General features: G+C 36.9%; 4 protein-coding genes across 6 annotated transcripts; 3 read left to right on the top strand and 1 right to left on the bottom strand.

The window, feature by feature from the left end:
- Positions 1 to 1,791: 1,791 nt before the first annotated feature.
- On the bottom strand, positions 1,792 to 14,127 carry LOC116012571 (cold-responsive protein kinase 1-like). Of its 2 annotated transcripts, XM_031252142.1 has the most exons (9): positions 13,523 to 14,127; positions 13,024 to 13,439; positions 12,824 to 12,949; positions 12,596 to 12,705; positions 12,291 to 12,501; positions 11,976 to 12,207; positions 11,749 to 11,899; positions 11,340 to 11,651; positions 1,792 to 1,862 (listed from the first exon to the last, which is right to left on the bottom strand). In XM_031252142.1, the coding sequence occupies exons 1-8, from the start codon at positions 13,891 to 13,893 to the stop codon at positions 11,340 to 11,342; spliced, it is 1,929 nt and encodes a 642-aa protein (XP_031108002.1). In that variant the 5' UTR covers positions 13,894 to 14,127; the 3' UTR covers positions 1,792 to 1,862. The 2 variants fall into 2 exon arrangements, with proteins under 2 accessions (XP_031108002.1, XP_031108001.1); XM_031252141.1 differs by lacking the exon at positions 1,792 to 1,862 and having other exon boundaries at positions 11,213 to 11,651; positions 13,523 to 14,126.
- Positions 2,260 to 4,460, top strand: LOC116012573 (NAC domain-containing protein 86-like). Its single transcript, XM_031252144.1, has 2 exons — positions 2,260 to 2,589; positions 3,506 to 4,460. The coding sequence occupies exons 1-2, from the start codon at positions 2,424 to 2,426 to the stop codon at positions 4,396 to 4,398; spliced, it is 1,059 nt and encodes a 352-aa protein (XP_031108004.1). The 5' UTR covers positions 2,260 to 2,423; the 3' UTR covers positions 4,399 to 4,460.
- LOC116012572 (uncharacterized oxidoreductase At4g09670-like) lies at positions 6,106 to 8,316 on the top strand. The gene is made up of 2 exons (XM_031252143.1): positions 6,106 to 6,684; positions 7,606 to 8,316. The coding sequence occupies exons 1-2, from the start codon at positions 6,220 to 6,222 to the stop codon at positions 8,218 to 8,220; spliced, it is 1,080 nt and encodes a 359-aa protein (XP_031108003.1). The 5' UTR covers positions 6,106 to 6,219; the 3' UTR covers positions 8,221 to 8,316.
- Positions 8,685 to 13,496, top strand: LOC116012570 (pentatricopeptide repeat-containing protein At3g14330). Of its 2 annotated transcripts, XR_004097155.1 has the most exons (3): positions 8,685 to 10,754; positions 12,858 to 13,137; positions 13,210 to 13,496. XR_004097155.1 is itself a non-coding variant. In XM_031252140.1 (2 exons), the coding sequence occupies exon 1, from the start codon at positions 8,763 to 8,765 to the stop codon at positions 10,719 to 10,721; it is 1,959 nt and encodes a 652-aa protein (XP_031108000.1). In that variant the 5' UTR covers positions 8,685 to 8,762; the 3' UTR covers positions 10,722 to 10,754; positions 12,858 to 13,496. The 2 variants fall into 2 exon arrangements, 1 of the variants encoding a protein (XP_031108000.1); XM_031252140.1 differs by having other exon boundaries at positions 12,858 to 13,496.
- Positions 14,128 to 21,465: the final 7,338 nt, after the last annotated feature.

The following is a 21,465-nucleotide window of genomic DNA, read 5'->3' as shown; positions in this document are numbered from 1 at the left end:
CTCCGACTATGTTGATTTTCCAAAATTAGTCCCCGACTTTTAATTTGGACAATTTAGGTCCTTTGATTTTCAAATTATTTTCAATGTTGGTCATTTCGTCAAATTTTGGTTAAGTTGATGTCAAATGAAGGGGTAAATTGCCCGTTCACATTTTTAGTGTATTATTACTCGTATTTCTCATGTCCTATACGTTGTATATATGAATATAATCTCAGTCGAAGTCTCAATCGAAGTCATATAATCTCAGTCGAAGTCTCTTCGGCTGAGATTATATCCATATATATAGCGTATAGGACAGGAGAAATATGAGTAATAATACTATACAAGTGAATGAACAATTTTACCCCTTCATTTGACCTCAACTTAACCAAAATTTGATGAAAGGACTAACATTGGAAAGAATTTGAAAGTCAAGGGACCTAAATTGTTTAAATTAAAAGTCGGGGACTAATTTTGGAAAGTCAACATAATCAGAGGACCATTGCTGGAATTAACTCTTTGGAATTATTATAAAATGTTTTTTCTTAATCATATCCATTCTAGAATATAATCTAGATGATATAGATAAAACAAAATTGAAATCTTTTAATCATAAAAAAATATATAATACCTTCTTACGAATCAAGTAAGACAAAGCCATAAAAGGGGAAAAAGCACCAAATGATGGATTGATGAAAAGGTAAAGCTAGCGGTCATATATACAACAATTTCAGCATCTTCTTCATGCTAAGATCTTAGACAAAGTCTGCAACCAAGTATTCCCCTGGCCCCTCCCTTCCACGCTGGCACTTTTCATTCACGTGGCAAAAGTAGGCCCCATCTTTCATTCGTATCTATGTAGGCCACCAAAGGTATCATGCATGCATTATTCCATTTCTACCTTTCTTCTTCTTCACCGTACCCAAATCATATCATATTATTTTAAACATTTTTTTTAAAATTTAATTCTGCCTAATTTGTATATATTTGCTATAGAAACAATTAAAATGGGGTTCAACTTAATTAATCCAAATAGAGAACAATAATAGATAATGCTAAAGGACAATAGAATTGAATGTCAGATCAATTATCTTCCTATTAATTGCTCATTTAGTAAAGTAACTGTGCGTTTGTAATGGGAAGACATGATGTCTTTATCTAGGCAAGTACAAAGTATTTATATTAACTCACTAAGGACGTCTCCATCAATGCATTTTGGGTAGGTATTTGAGAAGGCCAAGCTGATGAGGGAGAGGAGGGTGAAGAACCTTGGTCGTCTTTGCTAAAGGATTAGACCAAGGTTATTCTCTCTCCTCTCACAATCGCGTTGACCCCATATTCTCTGGCCATGCCAAGCCAAGTTTGCATCGACCTCAACTATTGGGTCACTCAGGGTTACGTTATCTTGGACCTACTCTTTAGATTCCACTTCTCCTTAAACTTGTTTTTTTGAGGCGAGTCTAATATTTTCATAATCAATTTGAAATTGTTTTTTCAAATTTATGTATGCCACATTTAACTTACACATTTATTAATGTTGTACCGTTTATGAAGGGTGGAGTAAAATTTAATTATGTAAGTAAGTTGATGTTTAATTAATAACATTACCCTATGGATATGCAAATTAAATCAGCATGTGAAAGGAACATTATATATATTGTTTGAGGATTGGCATTGAAGAAAGCTCCCAATTCTTTTCCATACGCATACATATACTACTATACCTTATTATAATCTAATGTATTATATATCCCACCACCTTGGTTAACGTAGAATATAATGTAGCCCTGCCAAGCATCGAATCAGATATCTCCACGTGGACAATGCAAGCTCAAATGATTCCTAGCTAGGACAACTTGGAAGCATAGAATTTTGTTCATTTGCTGCATAAATAAATAAATAATTAAATTGCAACGCAGTAATGTTTACACTTACATACTTCAACGTACGTAGTACAGTTTGTATATGTATGAATCTGCATGCACAAAACAAACATATACATATAGAGAGAGAGAGACAAAAAAGGGCAGGGTAATAAGAGCTTGAGAAGAAAGATTATTAAAGCATGTCAGATGTTAAAATAAAATAGTAATATCAATAATAATAATAATAATCTAATTTAAAGATAAAGTGTGTAGCTAGCCGCCCCACATTACTTTTCGCATCTTCTCTTTTTGTCCTCTCATAAATAATATAAACAAGGTCCATAGCTCCATTGATTGTGTATATAAGTAAGGTTTCTGATCTTAGGGTTTCATATAGCTCCATTGATTGTTTAAATTCGGTGATCAAGAATCACGAGTTTTTCAGGTGTATACGTGCATTCAAGAAGCTAGTTAAGGTAGTTTTAGGGTTGGAAGATAGATCAAATTTACAGATCGAGAGGTGGATTTGAATTCAAGAAGATAGCTGTAAAGTCTGAGGATTGATTATCAAATCTGGAGATGGAGGCAATGGCAACAGTTTCATTGCCACCAGGGTTCCGGTTTCACCCTACGGATGAAGAACTCGTTGCTTATTATCTTAAACGCAAGATCAATGGGCACAGGATTGAGCTTGACGTCATTCCTGAAGTTGATCTTTACAAATGTGAGCCATGGGATTTACCAGGTATTTTTTATTATTATTAATTTATATCTTTAATTAATTCCAAACCCACTTTCAAGAAAGGTATAACAAGCAGACCAAACATATTTTGGTGTTACCCATAGCAGTAAGAGTTAAGTTTATGACTTTGATGACTTGTTTTAAGCGATAGATCAGAAGAAATCATATGTTTGATCTCTGCGAGCTTTATGCTTTATTATATTTTTGTTCTTCTTCAAGTTCTTACCAGAAAATGAAATGAAAACACTAATTAATACAGTTTGATTATGGCGGAAATATATATAATATACTTTGGACACACTTTAGCATGCAGTAAAAAATTACATGCTTTAGTGCAGTAATAATAGTACAAAGTATAGATTATATATCCTAATTATGTATGTCTACACAGAGATAAAGAACCTAACATTGTAATATGGTCCCTACTGTCTTTTTGTTTCCTATTAGAAGCTTAAAGATGTGTACTTACACAATAGGAACAAATCACATCATTACAAGATTCATCATGAAAACACAATGGGTTTTTGGTAAATAGCTGTAAGCTAATTGGGCTAGTGAGTTTGATTAGTTGATAACATTAACTGATTATGAAAAGTGTTTGGTAAATTAGTTAATTACATACAAAATGATTTTTTTTCAAAAAGCTACTTTAAGCAGCTTTTTAAATTTTAACATTTTTGGAACAATAAACTGTAACAAAAAACTAATTAATCAAACACTCATATATTGATTGTTTAACCAATTCGAACAAGTGAAACAACTAATAGTGGTCAAATAAGTTTTGGCTGATAAGCTAACTGTTACCAAATTGGCCAATATATATTGATTCAAAGCTGGAAAATCGCTTAAATTTTGAATGATCAGACAGAAAAAGAAAAGAAGTATAATTGTATTTATTGTCTTACTGTGTGTGTTATAGGGAAGGCATTATTGCCCAGCAAAGATCTTGAGTGGTATTTCTTTAGTCCTCGAGACCGAAAGTATCCAAACGGGTCGAGGACGAATCGGGCAACAAAAGCTGGATATTGGAAGGCAACAGGGAAGGACAGGAAAGTAAATTCAGAAATGAGGGCGGTTGGGATGAAGAAAACCCTAGTGTATCACAGAGGGAGAGCTCCTCACGGAGCTCGAACAGATTGGATTATGCATGAGTACCGTTTGGATGAAAGGGAATGCGAAACCCGGTCGGGATTGCAGGAGGCTTATGCGCTTTGTCGTATATTTAAGAAAAGCTTGAACGGCCTTAAAATCGGAGAAAATTCCGGCGCCGATCGGTCGTCGTATGACTACGAGACGGAGAGCTCAACCTACGCAATGGCGGCGCCGTCATCTTCGGCTACGTGCAGCTCGCCCATGGCCGCCGCCGCCGGTGATGGATCTCTGTTCAATTTCCCCGGCGGCGTGAGCAGCGATCACAGATATTGGATGCAATTTCTATCATCAGACGATCAAGCATTTCGTTTCCACAATAATCCATCGCATCGATTCATGTTGCCTCCAGTGGAGTTTCATCAATCTAGCTTTGTCCCTGAATACGCAAATCATGATGAAATCCTTTCGGTTGCTCATCATCATCAACATCAAGCTGCATCAGGTTTTAGCGACGATTATTTTCCGTTTGTTCCTCAAAATAATGAGGAATTGGGAGATATGGATTCTTCTCTAATTACAGAACAACTGAATCAGGATGATCAACAAAATGTTGGAGAAGAATTGAGATCGGATAGAATGGTTGAGAACTTGAGATGGGTAGGAGTGTTAGACAAAGACATTGAGAAGGTAATCTTAGACCACTCAGCTATTTTAGTTTAATTTCACTCTATTAATCTTTAATCTTTAATACTAATAATAATAGTAGTAACACAATTTAATTATACTAGTATTATCATATTGTACTATTTGGAATTAAGGATAATATTTTTATATTATATGTTTTCTTTTACAAATTAGTATTCGTTCTAACACATTATTGTATTATTTATTTATGCTATTCTTTATATTACTCCAACTGTACTAATGAGATTAACAAATCAACAATAATGCAAACAACGACAATTTGTTGGATTATGGGCATGAGAAACAGATCGGATGATTTCTATGAATTATCTTGAATCACCCTCCATGAGAAATAATCTAGTACATACATTAAAAAAACATATTTATGAATGAGATCAATTGGGGTCTAAAATTCGTATGTGCATATAGAGCATGTGTTATGTGCATATTCTATCTTGCACACAACACATACTTAACATGCACATGCGAATTTTGATCAAATCCCACAATTGCACCAACACATACACGTACACAACGCATGCATAATATGCCCATACGAATTTTGAATCTCAAAATTACACACAGCACATGCACGTATGCTTAATATGCATACGCAAATTTTAAAACCCCCAAATGGAGAATAACCTAGGTAGCAGAGAATTTCAAAAAATATAAGAAACGAAACACAGGAAAACCTTGCAAATATAAAATTTAAAAATATAGTGGTACTTTTACAAATAATTTTTTTCTTAGTATGCATAAATTTTAATTATTCATAATTACAAATAATGCACCGATAAATAAAAGTAGTGCACCAAATCAATGTTAATAATAAATACCAATTACCTCAAAGTCAATTTAAAATAAAAATATAATGCGTAAATTCTAAAATATATTTAAATTTAAACATTAAAATTTTAATTATTCATATTTTCATTAACATCTTTAATATATATATATTGATGAGATTTGGTGCGAAAAATCTCCCAGGTGCAAACATTGCATGCGGTGAGATTTGAGCCTTTGATCAAATCTAGATATCAACGGCTCAAATCAATGAATTTTTTTTTAAAAAAATGCGCGTCCTGGAATGAAGAAGCAAATTGAAGTATAAAAATGACGCACCTTAAGTATTACAAAGACGACACCTTAAGTGTTAGAATGGCGAACCTTAAGTGTTAAAATGACACCCCTTAAATCTTAACATCGCGCACCTTGAGCTTCTAGGGGCACATTAAGTCCTAACATCTCGCACCTTTAGTTTTAAAATGGCGCACCTTTTAAGTGTTACAAAATGCACCTTAAATGTTAAAATGCGCACATTAAGTGTATAACTGACGCCCCTTAAATGTTAAAATGATGCACATTAAACTTTGAAACGACGTACCTTAAACTTTAGAAGGACACCTTAAGTTTCAACACAAAAACGCACCTTAAGTTCTGAAGTATATAACTGATGCATCTTAAGCACAAAAAACATGCACCTTAAGTTTGAACAATATGAAAAATGACCAAATTACCATCGCATATTTTTTATCCATGTTCATCCTAGAAGTTGATTTTGAATATTCATTTTCTGTTAGACTATACACACCTCCCAAACACACCAAATCCAAAATCACTTTTCAAATTTTCAAACACACTTTAAAAAACTGTCCTTCCCTATCCAAAAAAAAAAAAAAAGTAAAAATAAAATCAAAATCTTGTGGTTCTCTGGTTTGCCACATGGTTCTCAATACCTGGTTCATTTCAGACTGAATCCAAAATCCAAAAGCTAAAAGCAAAAACAAAGGTTACAAAATCAAAGAGTTAAACTCTGTGCTTGAATAGTTGAATGCGTTCCGGGGAGAGAGGAAAATGGCCGAGGAGAACACAATTCGTTTTGGCATAATGGGGTGCGCTGATATAGCAAGAAAGGTCTCCAGAGCCATACACCTAGCCCCCAACGCCACTCTTCACGCCGTCGCTAGCCGTTCAGTGCACAAAGCGAAACAGTTTGCAATAAAAAACGGCTTAGCAGAAACGGTTAAGATCTACGGCAGCTACAACGAATTGCTTGATGACCCGTCGGTGGATGCAGTTTACATGCCGCTTCCGACAAGCCTTCACTCCCATTGGGCAGTCTTGGCTGCGGAGAAGAAGAAGCACTTGCTGCTTGAGAAACCTACTGCCCTGAACGTGGATGAGCTCGATAAGATTCTTGATGCCTGTGAGAGAAATGGGGTTCAGTTTATGGATGCTAGCATGTGGTATCATCATCCTAGGACTGCCAAGATGAAGGAATTGCTATCCGATTCTGACATCTTCGGACAAGTCAACTCGGTAAGTGTTTGGTTAAATGCCCAGCCGAAATTTCCTTGTTGTGGGGCAGATTATCTTCATTTTGAGCATATTCGAATTAAGTTGATTGAAGTCTAGTATTGTTTATGAATATTTCATACTCCATCTAACCAATTGTTGTATTTTAGTTGCCTAATTTAGTTAGTGATGATTGATTAATTGATTCTTTAAGACTGAAGCTAAACTACTAAGTAGTCCTAAATTGTATGTGAAGAAACAACAAATGTTTCTAGAATTAATACCAGATGGGGTGTTCCGAGTACAGTGCCACTGCCACATTTAGTCCTACAATTTAACCACCCATGGTCCTTCTACTTTAAAGTTAAACACCTATAATTCTTCAACTTTTAAAATTTTAACTAACTTTGCCCTTTCTGAACTAACGGAAGGACCATAGCTGGTTAATTTAGTTAAATTGAAAGTTTAGGACTAAACATGGTGGTGCCACTATACTCGGAGGACCCAACTGTTATTAACTCGATGTTTCTATGTTGTTGTGTAAGAGTATGTTTGTGTTTGTGTATTTAGTGGTTGAGGTGTATGTATAGTAGGAGTATTTATAAAACAAAATGGATGTTTCTATAGCTGTATTTCACTTCATGAAGTGTTATTGGCACTCCATTAATCAGACATTTCCCGTTTAACGTGTCTGACGTCTTAGTATTTCGATCATATCTCTGCGTAGGAATGTTCAAATCAAGTGATTCTTGCGCCATTAGAAACAATTGATGTTTCTATGTTGCTGTGTAAGAGTATGTTTGTGTTTGTGTTTGTGTATTTAGAGGTTATGGTGTATGTATAGTAGAAGTACTTATAAAACAAAATGGATGTTCCTATAGCTCTATTTCACTTCACGAAGTGCTATTGGCACTCCCTTAACCAGACATTTCTTTCCATGCCAAGATCCACAGCTCATCATCTTATTCAGCACCTCCAGCATTTCTGGAAAACGACATAAGAGTGAAACCGGACTTGGATGCCCTAGGCGCACTGGGAGATGCTGGATGGTACTGCATTGGTTCCATATTGTGGGCTATGAACCAAAAGCTGCCGACAACTGTGGTTGCGCTGCCTGCTATAGAGAAAAACTCAGCCGGGGTCATATTGTCATGCAGCGCGTCTTTATACTGGGGTGAAGGAACTGTTGCAACATTTTTCTGCTCCTTTCTTGCACACGAGTCGATGGACATACTAGTCTGTGGCTCCAAGGGATCGCTCTCTGTCAAAGACTTCATAATCCCCTTTGCAGAGACGTCTGGTTCCTTCAGCTTCGCTTCTGGTTCTAAGTTTTTGGATCTCCACGTCGGGTGGAATGCTCAACCTGATGAGGTTCAAGTGGCTTCACAGTTGCCCCAAGAAGCTATGATGGTTATGGAGTTCTCTGAGCTAGTGAATGCCATCAAATTCTTGGGAAGAAAACCAGAGCACAAGTGGCCTCACAGCAGCAGATTAAGTCAACTAGTGCTGGATGCTGTTAAAAATTCTATAGACCTTGGTTTCCAACCTGTTCATTTGTAGATGGCTCTAAATTGTAAAATTCAGCACAATATGTAATCTGCCACTTTGTATGGGATGAAATTTATTTATAAATCATATTTAGTTATTTACAGTCCATGCATACAGATCCTTCCATGATTCTTCTCACTGTCATTTCAACATGTTGGGCGAGAGGCCGGTAAAGGGTCATGTCCGACACTCGGTGGCTAGGAGCATTGTTGGCAGAGTCCTAAAAGGTCAAGTTGGGTAAAGTTCAGCACCCTGCCTCTCGAAAATGTGGCAGTAGTATAAAGAAATAAAGTTGTTCCTTCGCTACAAGCGGAGTATAACTTTTGGTGTGATGGTAAATGCTTGATCCTAACACAAAATTTAGTTGAGACGAGACGAAACACATATTTTTATTTTAATGTAATATAATTGAGACAGAATACATCGTTTAATCTGATATCAGTTTGATAATGTGGTGAAAGGTTATGGCTTTGAAATAGCAAAAGGCCAAACTACATAGGATAGAGTGATCCTATGGAAAAGAAGACTGTCACAGCAAACACTTCTCTCCAAGAATGGCTCTAATGGCCGTTTCTCAAATAACTACTTTAACGATCTGCAACACCGGCATAACGGCCACCTCAGGTCCCCAGAAACTCCATAAGCTAAACACGAAACCTCTAAACTCAACAATCAAATCTCTCTCTAAAATCGGCAAATTAGACGAAGCTCTTCACCAGATCGAATCCCAACCGTTGAAATCTCCCTCCACCCACCTCAGTCCGGACTCCTATGCCGCCGTCCTCCACGCCTGCATTTCAAGAAAATCGTTCGAACACGGCCAAAGGCTATACCTCCACCTTCTCCTCCACCACGCCAACGGAGACTTTCTCAGCAACCCTATACTGAAATCCAAGTTTATTACCCTCTTCTCTGTTTGTGGCCGCCTCGACGAGGCTCGCCGTGTTTTCGAGCATGGTGTTGAGGCCGAGAATCTGCCCGAGTCTGTCTGGGTGGCGATGGCTATTGGGTACTCCAAAAATGGGCGTTCCAAAGAAGCACTGTTTCTTTATTCTGAAATGCTGTCCCATGTCAACGAACCCGGGAATTTTGCATTTTCCGTTGCGGTGAAGGCTTGTTCGGATTTGTTGGACTTGACAGTCGGTAGAGCGGTTCATGCCCAGATTATAAAATCTACTACGGAGCCTGACCAAGTTGTATACAATGGCCTTTTGACTATGTACATGGAATGTGGGTGCTTCGAAGATGTGCTGAAGGTGTTTGAGAAAATGCCTGAAAGGAATGTTGTTAGTTGGAACTCTTTGATTTCGGGTTTTGTTAAGAGAGATATGGTATTTGAGGCCTTTGAAACCTTCCGGAGAATGCAAAGAGCAGAGGTGGGGTATAGCTGGGTAACTTTTACTACAATTTTGGCACTATGTGCTGATCTAACATCAATTTACAGTGGGAAAGAGATACATGCTCAAATTGTGAAATCATCTGGGACACCGGACGTTCTAGTGCTTAATTCAGTCTTGGATATGTATGCCAAATGTGGAGAAATAAAGTACTGTCAAAGAGTGTTTGACAAAATGAAGTACAAGGATCTAACATCATGGAATACTATGATTAATGGGTTTGCAATCAATGGATTTATGGCAGAAGCTATGGAGTTGTTTGATGAGATGGCTGGCTGTGGAGTTAAGCCTGATGGGGTGACATTTATTGCTTTATTGTCTGGTTGTAGCCACAAAGGGCTTACCGATCTTGGGCAAGTATTGTTCAAGAGAATGAGTTCAGAGTTCAGAATCGAGCCTTCTGTAGAGCATTATGCTTGTTTGGTGGACGCATTAGGTAGAGCCGGGAAAATCAAAGAGGCTTTGCAAGTTGTGAAAAGGATGCCTATGAAACCAAGTGGTAGCGTTTTGGGATCAGTACTAAATTCATGTAAAATCCATGGAAATGTCTCTCTTGCAGAGGCAGTGACAATACGACTCTTTGAGATGGAACCGAACAATGCAGGAAACTATATAATGCTATCGAACATCTATGCTAAAGCTGGGAGTTGGGAGAGAGTTAAAAAACTGAGGGAGATGATGGAGAAGAGGGGGGTTAAAAAAGATGCTGGATGCAGCTGGATACAGGTTAAAAGTAAAGTGCACACTTTCGTCGCTAGTGGTGGTTTTGAACTCCGTAATTCAGATGAATATAAGAAAATGTGGAATGAATTAGAGGAAGCTATTGAAGCAGCTGGGTATAAACCCGATACAGGCGTCGTTCTTCATGATGTGAATGAAGAAATGAAGGCAGAGTGGGTTTGTGGGCACAGTGAGAGGCTAGCAACAGTGTTTGGGTTGATTAATACAGGTTCTGGAGTTCCCATTAGGATCACAAAGAATCTTCGTGTTTGTGCAGATTGTCACACTTGGATGAAATTTGTATCAGAAGTAACACAGAGAAGAATTATATTGAGAGATACAAATAGGTTCCACCATTTTGAAAAAGGGGACTGCTCTTGCAATGACTATTGGTGATGTCCAAGCTGATGTTAGAAGATACTACTCCTTGTAAGTAAACCTCTTTACACTAGGTTGTGAAACTATTGTTTTTATTTATTTGTTTTGAGCAATAGAGTAAGGATGAAATTTTAAACATGATTGTCAAGCTTTTGCAATGGAAAGAGGTGTTAAGCAAAGGAAAAAAGAGCATTGTTCCATTATTCTTCAAAAATACTATTATTATAGCAGCCTTAGCAGGTTTAGCTCATAAAATAATTCAAGAAATAGACTAACATTTCAAAGAATAAACTTATTTTATTTATTTGTTTAGATTTTTATATTTCTAGAAATAATATTGGAAACTATTCCTTTTGTAGAGAATCTAATAGGGCATCTTGAAGAAAATTCATGGACTCATTGTATCAGATATTCAAATGTCTTTAATTTTTTTTAGAAACATAAAAAAAATCATTGACTTACAAATATGCTTATATTTTGTTCTACGTACATATCTATATTTATTTAAGGGTAAAAAAAATCTATAAATAAATAAATAAATAAATACAAACACGTCACAATTCACAAGTAAGCTAGCAAGATCAAAATAGGCGTAGCTAATTCACAAGTAAGCTAGCAAGATCAAAATAGGCGTACCTAGCGGCCTGAGAAACGAGAAAATGAAATGGTGGCATTAGTTAGTGTTGAAGTGTTTGTAGCTGTAGGCATCCTCTTATTGAAATCAGTAATAGTGGTTGGCCTGTTTTGGGGTTTTTGAATGATTGAGGCATCAGTACTTGAAAGCATGACCACCACTTCTGACATGCTTGGCCTTATCTTCGAGGGTGATTGGGTACACACCAATGCTATTTCCAACATTCTCTTCACTTCCTCTGCCTCATACTCATTTGGGTCTAAATTATTGTCCACGAGTCCTAGATGTTCATCATTCTCGTACAATTTCCATGCCTGTATTTATTATAATTAGAATGATACATATATACAAAAGTCAAATATTGAATAATGTATCAAGATAAATTGGCTGTTTCTTCAAACAAGAAATTACCTGTTCTAGGAGATACTCAGTTACAGGCTCAACTTTTAAGTCACTGCTCCGTCGCCCACTGATGATCTCTAGGATAACAATGCCAAAACTATAGATGTCAACTTTCTCTGATAAATGGCCATGAATTGCATATTCTGGCGCTGTATATCCCCTGTTATGTTGCAACAAGCAATAGTTAAGTGAAAATAAAACTAATGTAGAAAATAAAATAAGGTTGTTAGGCTTACAAAGTCCCTGCAAATTTAGTTGTAAGATGAGTCTTATTTTCTGGTAAAAGCCTTGCTAAACCAAAATCAGCTATTTTGGGTTGGAATTCGTCATCAAGTAGTATATTGCTAGATTTGATGTCTCTGTGTATGATGCATACATCGAACTGCTCATGCAGATACTCAAGACCTCTAGCCATACCCAATATTATGTCTACCCTTTGCTTCCAATTCAGCATCCCCCGTTTCTCTCCTGCCAATTCATTCATGAAAAATGGGAGAAAAGTTTTATTTATATTTATAACGTACAAATATAATGTTTGAGGTTGTGAGTACCATATATGTATTTGTCAAGGCTGGCATTTGCCATGTATTCATAAACCAGTATGAGCACTTTTCCATTGCCAGAATATCCCAATAGACGAATGAGATTGGGATGATTCGCATTTGCAATAAGACTAATTTCAGTCTCGAAGTTTGCCTTTGCTCTACTAGAAATTGCTATCAGTTTCTTTACTGCCACCACATCCCCGCTTTGTAGGGTGCCCTGTAGTTTAGACATAGAAGATCAGAGTGGCGGCTTTGCTTATATATTCTGAAATTTCATTCTGAATACCCTCATGAATTGTTACTCAGATCACCTTATATACATCACCAAAACCTCCTTTACCCAGTATATTTTCTTCGCTGAAATCATTTGTTGCAGCTTTCAAATCTTTATATATATAGCTCTTTGTCCCCAAAATATTGCCTGAAGAAGACAGTCCATAATAAGTTAACACATACCTAAACAATTTTAACCAACAGTGAAAATTAAGAAGGGTAAAATTAATTATAAAATATGATGATTGCCACTAAAGGAGCTTCACCTCTTATCCAAGCATTTTGCTTTCTTGATTGCAGATACCAAAGGAAAAGGGCTGCTAATACCAAAATGATCCCTACAGTACCGACTACACCCGCAAGAATAGGTTTCTTCTTTCCTGAACTATTCCCTGGAGAAGATGCTACCAGTTAGGTGATGCTTCCAAGACTCAGTGCTTAAGAAATTAAAGATATATATATATACCTCTTCCTAGGAAGGGTGTTATGTCAGTTGTCTGGTTATCAGCAAAAAAAGGGGTGTCTGAATATCTCAAGAAACATCCTGCATCAACCCCAGCTCTTCCATCCGCAGAATTAGGTAAACAATCCTTTATGTTATTGTAAGCTACTGACAAACAATCTTTACAGTTGCTTTCGCTCATGGTTTCAGCACATTGCGCCACCGCATAGGTGGTAGCACCACCAGGAGATTCCTCCTGAAGCTTTGCTGCAGCGTAAAAGCCATGAATTCTGGGCGTTGCAAGTAGAAGCTCATTTAGTTGTTGTGCTGCTGTGGCATTGAAAATATTTTGTTTGCTGGCAGTTCGATTACCACAAACTCGATAGGTTCCTCCTATAATCTCATCTATACTCTGGTCATAGAAGTAACCATTGTTGTACCTATACAAATTAAAACAAACAAATTAAGCAAAGGCACGTACAGGCCAGATTGAAGCATATGCTCCATCTCAATTACAACTCACCTTAGGAAGCACCCATCAAATACGAGAATAGCAGAGTTGACTCCGGCGTTGGAGCAGTTTCGGGTTACTAACACGGCGGCATCGAAACAGGCCACACAGTCCGCAGTGGAGAGGTACTTTCTGCACTGTGCCATTGCGTAGACAGTCTTCTGAGTGGAGGTGGCAAAGTGTTTATTGGCGCTGGATAACTGGTTTCTCAGATCAGCAAAGCTGAGGTTGAGTTCCCTGTTATAATTTGGCACATCGCTAACATGGTACAGGCCGCAACCCTGGTCGACTATTTCGGTTTGTGGGTCGGAGAATGCAGGTTCTGATACGGATACTACCAACATCACCACCGCCAACCACCACCACCTGCCTGAGCCTGCCATTGTCTGCAACTGTACTGTATCTATGCTCAAGGATCGGAGGAGAAATACACAAATTTACATGGCTTTAAAAAATAGAGGGCCGGTAAATATATTGAAATTGCCGGTCTTGGTTTCCTGCCTTTCATTATTCAGGTAATATAAATGAAAATGGAATAAGGTGCAAATTAACTATTGAAGGTAATCTAATTCGACCACTGAAAGTAACTTAATTAGGTCACTGAACGTTACCTTCTATTTCACCAGGTTGTCGGCTTAGGTGGATGATGAGTTGAAATAATTTTTAACAATAAACTATTAAAATAAAATAAAAACCAAACAGCCGCATTCAGCCACACCTTCCCCCCTCTTTCATCCCCAACTGCAGACGAAGTAGGAGGGGGAAGCAGTGGCCGGCAGCCAACTTTTTTTTTTTTTTTTTTTTTTTTTTTTTAAGTTTATTATTAAATATTATTTTAAAATACCACTTCATCATCCACCTATGCAAGCAACCTTATGAAATGGATAGTAACTTACTATTAGGTGAAATTACGTATATTAAGAGTCGTTTGGTTCACGGAATCTTGGATTACGGATAACACCAGGTAATATGATTATCTCCAGGAAGATAATGTGAGATTTTGAGAATGTAAGATTACTTGATGTGTTTGATTTGGATTGTAGAATATAATATTACTTTGTTTGGTTAATGGTTATATTTTAGGTTATATGGATCAATTTACTATAATGCCCTCAATATATAAATATATATATATATATATATATATATATATATATATATATATATATATATGTGTGTGTGTGTGTGTGTGTGTGTGGGGTTTATTTATATGTATGATGTATATCGATGCTTAATATTAAAAAAATAAATATGTAAATACAAATAAGGTAATATAACATTACCAGACTCGGATTACCTTGGTAATTTTAGATGACCTGAACCAAACGCTCCTTAGAGTGTTCAGTGGCCTAATTGTTTTTTTTTTTTTTTTTGGTTTAGTGGCCTAATTGCACTTTCAAATTACCTTCTGTGGCTAATTTGGACCTTATTCTAATGAAAATTGTAAAAATGAAAATAATTTGAAAGTCGAGAATCACGGGTAACCAATTTAAAAATTTAAGATTAAATGTGAAATCATTATACTCGGAGGATTCTACATGACATTAACTCGAAAAAAATAATCCATTTACAAATAAGTCCATATTTTCTCGTTGAACGTGAGGCATGGTGGTAGTTGACCATTGACGAAGACTAAGGTGCTGAGCATTCTAAGTTTCTAACAGTGAGTGTGACTTTGATGGCCATGTATACTTGACCGCAGTTATGGCTTGTGTCGTTTTGGCTACGGAATGCAGTATTGAATTATTTAATTAATTAGTTAATTTTTTAGATGACATGAGAAATTTGTACTAACTATTCGATTATATGAATTAAATAAATTTTATTAATGTTAATTTTTGGGTTTTTAGGGTAATCACGCAGTGATCCAACATGGTTGAAAAACAAGTAATAAATAAATAGTGAAGAGGAAAAAAATATAGGAGACACAATATTTTTAACGTGGAAACCAAATTGGTGAAAACCACGGGCCTTTTTGGGCGGTGCCAAGCTAAGTTCCATACATTTTGTAGGTAGTTTGTATATGTACAATTTGTGTGTAGAGGTACAGAGGGCAATTTATATCGTGGATCACGGTGCACAATGCATTGTGCACCCCTACCAAAATGTTAGGAGATGAGTTCTGTGTATTCTAGGTAATCGTTCTGTGTATTCCAGGTAATCATTCTGTGTATTTTAGGCAACCGTTCTGCGTATTCATGTTAGTAACACATGTTGTGATGTGTTTGTGCATTCGAATGTTTAGGAGGATGAGTTCTGTGTATTTTGTGTCAATATTATGTGTATTCATGTTATTAACACAAGTTGTGATGTGTTTGTGATGTTAGGTGGATGAGTTCTATGTATTTTGTGTCAATATTATGTGTATTCTAGGCAAACGTTCTGTGTATTCTAGATAAGGATTATGTGCATTATTGATAATGAATTCCCTGGAATCATTCGCGTCCGCGTCCACTAACATCGAAATGACGTTGTTTCGGACCAGGGTCCACGATATAACGATTGGGTAGAGAGATGATTAATTAAACCCCCTTCTTGAATCTAAGTAGGGCCTTTTATAGTAGAAGAAATATAAAGCATATGGTAAGTAGATCGCAAATTATACGGTGGACCATGGTCCACAATGCATTGTGGACCATGATCATAGCTGATACTGCAGTTGTGTTGAACGGATACTGTAGTTTTGTTAAAAAGATACTGCAGTTGTGTTGAAAGGAAACTGCAGTTGCACATAACAGAGGCCATTCATCTGTTCAACACAACTGCAGTATCCATTCAACACAGCTGCAGTATCTTTTCAACACAACTGCAGTATCCGTTCAGCACAACTGCAGTTCCAGATGAATGACACGGCCAGTGTTTCGCGCAACTACAGTTCCCTTTCAACATAACTGCATTATCAATTCAACACAACTGCAATATCAACCATGATCCATGGTCCACAGTATAACGATTGTAAGTAGATTGTCTTATGATAATTGAACATTTATGGTCAAGTGGAATATTTTATGGAATGTGGAGGGATTTAGGGAATGTAAAGATATTTAGGCGGTGGGAGATATTATAAGGAGAGAAATAATATTTAGGAAAGTAATTTGTAGGGAATAGCTTGCCAAATCTCGTAACTGCCACTTTAATTAATTCTTCCACCGCCAAAGTTGACTATCGTCAGGATGACTGCTTCCAAGGATGATTGCCTGCCTGAGCATGACTAGCTGGCGAATATGACTGCCTGCTCAAGGATGACTAGTTGGCTAATATGGCTGCCTACCCGACGAGCTGACTGGGCGCCTGTACCGGTTTGCCACGCCATTGGTCCTCTGTGCATTCTCAAAAGGCATTGGCAAATTATTGCATGGACCATGGTCCAGACAGATGTGTGGACCAAAAATAAAAAGTACATTATTTGATAGTATATATCAAATAATGTACCTTCAGTACAAAAATAATGTACCCTAAAATAATGTACTTTATGTACAAAAATAATGTACTTTTAGTATATTAAAAATGTACTTTTTATTTATGGTCCACACAGCTGTGTGGACCATGGTCCATGCAATAATGATTGAAAGTCATCTCTGGTCCATTCTGTGGACACGGGTCCACCTTGCTAAGTGGGCCTTGATACATGGTATCTATTGTAAGTCCCTCACTTTTCTATGTCTAGTCGAAGTATGGTATAGGAAAGTATAAATCATTTTCCCTTCCCGCTGACAAGCTCTCGTGCTCCTTTCTCAAGGAGACATAGTAAGGCTGAGTGCCCAGTCATTAAGTCCACGCTATGACTGCCTTTCTTTGCTGAGCCCGACCGCCTACCAGTGGGGTTGACTGGGCGCCACTGGAAAGAGGGAACAATTGTTTACCATCGGGAAGCGAGATTAAAAGGAAGACCGACCAGCATAAGGTGGGACAAAATGACTACCAACCGCCAAGAGGCGAGAATATAGAAGACCGCCTACCGAGAAACGCGATTAAATGATTGTCGATCACCGAGAGGTGGGAAGATAGAAGGCCGACCACTGAGAAGTGGTGGAATGACTGTCGACCACCGAGAGGTGGGAAAATAGAAGACTGCCCACTAAGAAGTGGAGGTAGAATGACTGTTATCCAAAATTTTCTAGTTGACTGCCGACTACCAAGTACTCATCATCCTGCAAAATTTAAGACATCGATTAAGTGAAAAAACATCTTCGTGAGATGTGCCCCATTGAAGGGGTAAGGTCCGGACTAGTTAGTTTATCTATCCTAAGTTAGTTGACTACGTGGTAGTCCCTCAGCATCTTGCTCCATGTCTCAAAACTTGCAAATATTCAAAGAAGACTAGTAAATAACCAGTCAGCTGCCTCGCATCTGAGGGGTGACTAGCTGCCCACCAGCTTGCCTAAGCTAATGAGTGGCCAGAACTCCCACTCCTTTCAATCCCAAAGGCTTGTATGGCTGGTCGACTCCCGACCGCCTATTGCAAACCCCCTTTCTCCACCTTTTCTTCTAAGGCTTGAAAAAGCCAAGTTGACCGACTTCGCAAGGAATGGTGACTGGTCAGTTCCTGACTGCTCACTGGAAATCCATTTTCTCCACCTTTCTTTTAAGGCTTGGAAATGCCAAGTCAGCTGACTTTGCAAGGAAGGGTGACTAGTCGGATCCCGACTGCTCATCGACAAATCCCCTTTTCTCCACCTTTTCTTCTAAGGCTTGAAACAACCAAGTCGACCACTTCGCTAGGAAGGGTGACTAGTGGGCTCCCGACTGCTCATCGATAAACCGTCTTATTCTCCACCTTTTCTTCTAAGTCTTGAAAAAGCCAAGTCGACCGCTTCGCTAGGAAGGGTGGCTAGTTAGCTCCTGACTGCTCATCGAAAACCCGCTTTTATCCACCTTTTTTCCTAAGGCTTGAAAATCCAAGTCGATCACTTTGCTAGAAAGGGTGACTAGTCAGCTCCTGACTGCTCACAAAAATCCCCATTTTCTCCACCTTTTCTTCTAAGGCTTTAAAAGTCAAGTCGACCACTTTGCTAGAAAGGCTAACTAGTCAACTTCTGACTGCTTATTGAAAATCCTCCTTTTCTCTAGTGGTCAGCCGGCTTCGCGAGGAAGGGCGATTAGTCAGCTCCTGACAATAATTCCAACACCATCCTTTTCTTCTAAGACCTGAAAAGGTCAGTTGTCGATCGACTTCTCAAGGAAGGATGACTGGTAAGCTTCTGACTGAAACACCAAACCTCCTTTCTCCTTGGCTTGAAAAGGCGAGTGGTGCACTCGGCTTTGCGCAAATATTTTCATCCAAACTAATGGAAGAGTTTTATTACTCGAGCTAAATAGTACACCAACTAATTATGGCAGATAAGTGCCTACATCGAATAAAACGAATGATAAAGGGATAACGACTATATCATACTACTGATAGAATTTCTTCAAGGCTCTTAACCACGTGGTATTTTGCATTTATGTCATGCTTCATTTTGTTTACGGCTTGAATGTGGCATTGAATTATTTAATCAATTAGCTAATTTTTTTTTGGATGACAAGAGATGCCCATCCACAACCAATATTCGAAGGTGTGAATTGAGTAAATTCTGCTACTATATAATAGCTTATAGTAACGGCATGTTTTATTTTTGTTAAAGGTTTGTTTAGAATGTTGAATTAAGATAGTTTTCATTGAACCAATGATGTGTTTGGTTCATGGGTTTACACATTAGAAATGAGAATCAAAATCATAGTTAGTGTTTGGGTGACAACATTTTAAAACAACTATGGATTTTGATTACCTCTTTAATTAAAAATTCCATTCCCTAATTAAAAAGGAGTGCGTATCATTTCATTTTATTGGTAATCTAATTTTTAAGTTTAGATTAATACTTTTAGATTTTTGTTTTAATTTGTTTTGTTCCTATTGATGCTTTGGGTGCCATTAAATTAGGACCAATTGCATTGATTTTTTGTTTTTGTATTTTTAAAACATTTATTCCCATTATAGGTCATACACAACCAAGCATCAATATTGGTAATAATTACAATTCCATCCTACCACCAAACATGCAAAATAGTGAAATACTTACACCAAAACTGATTACCATTATCAAGTATTTGATTCTCATTCCAATTACGATTCTCATGTGCGAACCAAACACACCTCAAATTGTAAGCGCTAACACAACTGTTTAATTAATTTGCATTCGGTTAACTCAGATGAATGTTTGTCTGTTATGAAGTTTACCGATTGATTTTAAAACCAGTGTTAATGCTATGATTAAATGCTATTTAATTCCATCTCTCCTATACATACCTTAGATGAGCAGTAGATTTTACACTCAAGCCAAAAAACTCATACGTATTTTTTCTTCCCAAAAAACCTATGCTCATCTTCTTCTTATAAAATTTGTACACATGACTGGAGTTTTACTCCATGAGATCGGAGTACATAAATCATTTTTTTTTTATATTATTGGTGTGAGTACCTATCAGATGAGAATAAGTCTTATAAAATTTGAGTTCCTCCTTTCTCCACCCGTTGCTCCACTTTTGTTTTTTTTTTGCTCTTTTTTCCTGGTTCCTCTTCAACAAATCCATGCCATTAGACAAGTCAAGACGCTTGTCGACAAAGAAGTCATCCGAAAATGTCGTCCGGACTATAAAATCATTTTCCAAATGTCCTTTCAGTGCTGCCGAACCTAATTAAGAAACTTCTCATTATTGAACCAAATTCTAAGCACTCCATAATTATATTATATTGCTTGATTTTTTTATTTTTTTATTTTGAAAATAGAAACACAAGTTTTTAATTCATTTGCATTCAGCCAACTAACCCAAGAAACGACTTTGAACGAGTCATATTACATGGTTTGGATTAAATTTGTGATAGTTTTTACAATATTTTTCAAGGGAGTGTATTATTTAGATAACATCGAACTAATTAATTGAATTGGATTTATTTGCTTATCGATTTAGTTTATTTCATTATCGGTGGTAACATTTTAGAAAATTTAAAATTCTATAATGTACATTCAGTACACAAATAATGTACATTTAATATATTAAAAATGTACTTTTTGTTATGGTCCGCAGAGTATTATGTGGATCATAATCCACAAAATAATTTGTCATATGCCTGCATGTCTATTTATATGCAAATAAGATATCAGTTAATTGGCTAAAGATCTTGTAGTCTAGTGACATCAAGTTGCTCCCTCATATATGAGAGGTCGTGGATTCGAATTTCCCAGGAAGTTAGATTACACACATTTTGTCTGAGTATTAGTTTCTCTAAACTTTTAGTGCCTTCATCACATTTTTTTCCACCCATTGGCCCACTTTCGTTTACTTCGTCCTCTTCAACAAACTCAGTACATAAGTCAAGAAGCTTGTCCACAAAGAAGTCATCACCACAAAAATCGTCTTGTAAAATCATTTTTCAAATGCCCCTTGCTGGTGAATCATTTTCAATATGCTACCTTAAGCTCAAAGAAAGCTTTTCTTTTCACCAAATTCTATGCACTCCATTATAGCTTGAAACACTACTGTTATTTTTTTTAAAGACAAATAAAAGATGAAAACGAAATTTAATGAGAAATTCACATAGAATTAATCGGATCATAAACACCAAAAAGTTGTGTTCCGTAGTTTCCGACCATGAGCTGTTTCCGACTAGAAACACCATGTAATCATACCTCACAAAGATGCATAGCATATATTATAACGTTATTGTCAAGCCTTTGCAATGGAAGAGGTGTTAAGCAAAGGAATAATTAAAGAGCATTGTTCCATTATTCTTCAAAAATACTATTATTATAACATGTTTAGCTCATAAAATAAGTCAAGAAATAGACTAACATTTCAAAGAATAAACTTATTTTATTTATTTGTTTAGATTTTTTTATTTCCAGAAATAATATTGGGAACTATTCCTTTTGTAGAAAATCTAATATGGCATCTTGAGAAAATTCATGGACTCATAG

Source organism: Ipomoea triloba, chromosome 3 (assembly GCF_003576645.1).
Source record: "Ipomoea triloba cultivar NCNSP0323 chromosome 3, ASM357664v1".
In the NCBI taxonomy this organism is placed as follows: Eukaryota; Viridiplantae; Streptophyta; class Magnoliopsida; order Solanales; family Convolvulaceae; genus Ipomoea; species Ipomoea triloba.
The sequence above is the reverse complement of the archived record's forward strand: the minus strand, read 5'-3'. Positions and strand labels throughout refer to the sequence as shown.

Bases quoted from the DNA above. Each gene is read 5' to 3' on its own strand.
- LOC116012573 (XM_031252144.1), top strand. From the start codon at position 2,424: ATGGAGGCAATGGCAACAGTTTCATTGCCACCAGGGTTCCGGTTTCAC. The intron at 2,590-3,505 runs GTATTTTTTATT...TGTGTGTTATAG, and splicing joins TGAGCCATGGGATTTACCAG to GGAAGGCATTATTGCCCAGC.
- LOC116012572 (XM_031252143.1), top strand. From the start codon at position 6,220: ATGGCCGAGGAGAACACAATTCGTTTTGGCATAATGGGGTGCGCTGAT. The intron at 6,685-7,605 runs GTAAGTGTTTGG...TTCCATGCCAAG, and splicing joins TCTTCGGACAAGTCAACTCG to ATCCACAGCTCATCATCTTA.
- LOC116012570 (XM_031252140.1), top strand. From the start codon at position 8,763: ATGGCTCTAATGGCCGTTTCTCAAATAACTACTTTAACGATCTGCAAC.
- LOC116012571 (XM_031252142.1), bottom strand. From the start codon at position 13,893: ATGGCAGGCTCAGGCAGGTGGTGGTGGTTGGCGGTGGTGATGTTGGTA. The intron at 13,440-13,522 runs GTGAGTTGTAAT...TAATTTGTATAG, and splicing joins TTTGATGGGTGCTTCCTAAG to GTACAACAATGGTTACTTCT. The intron at 12,502-12,595 runs GTGATCTGAGTA...TCTAAACTACAG, and splicing joins GTTTTGGTGATGTATATAAG to GGCACCCTACAAAGCGGGGA.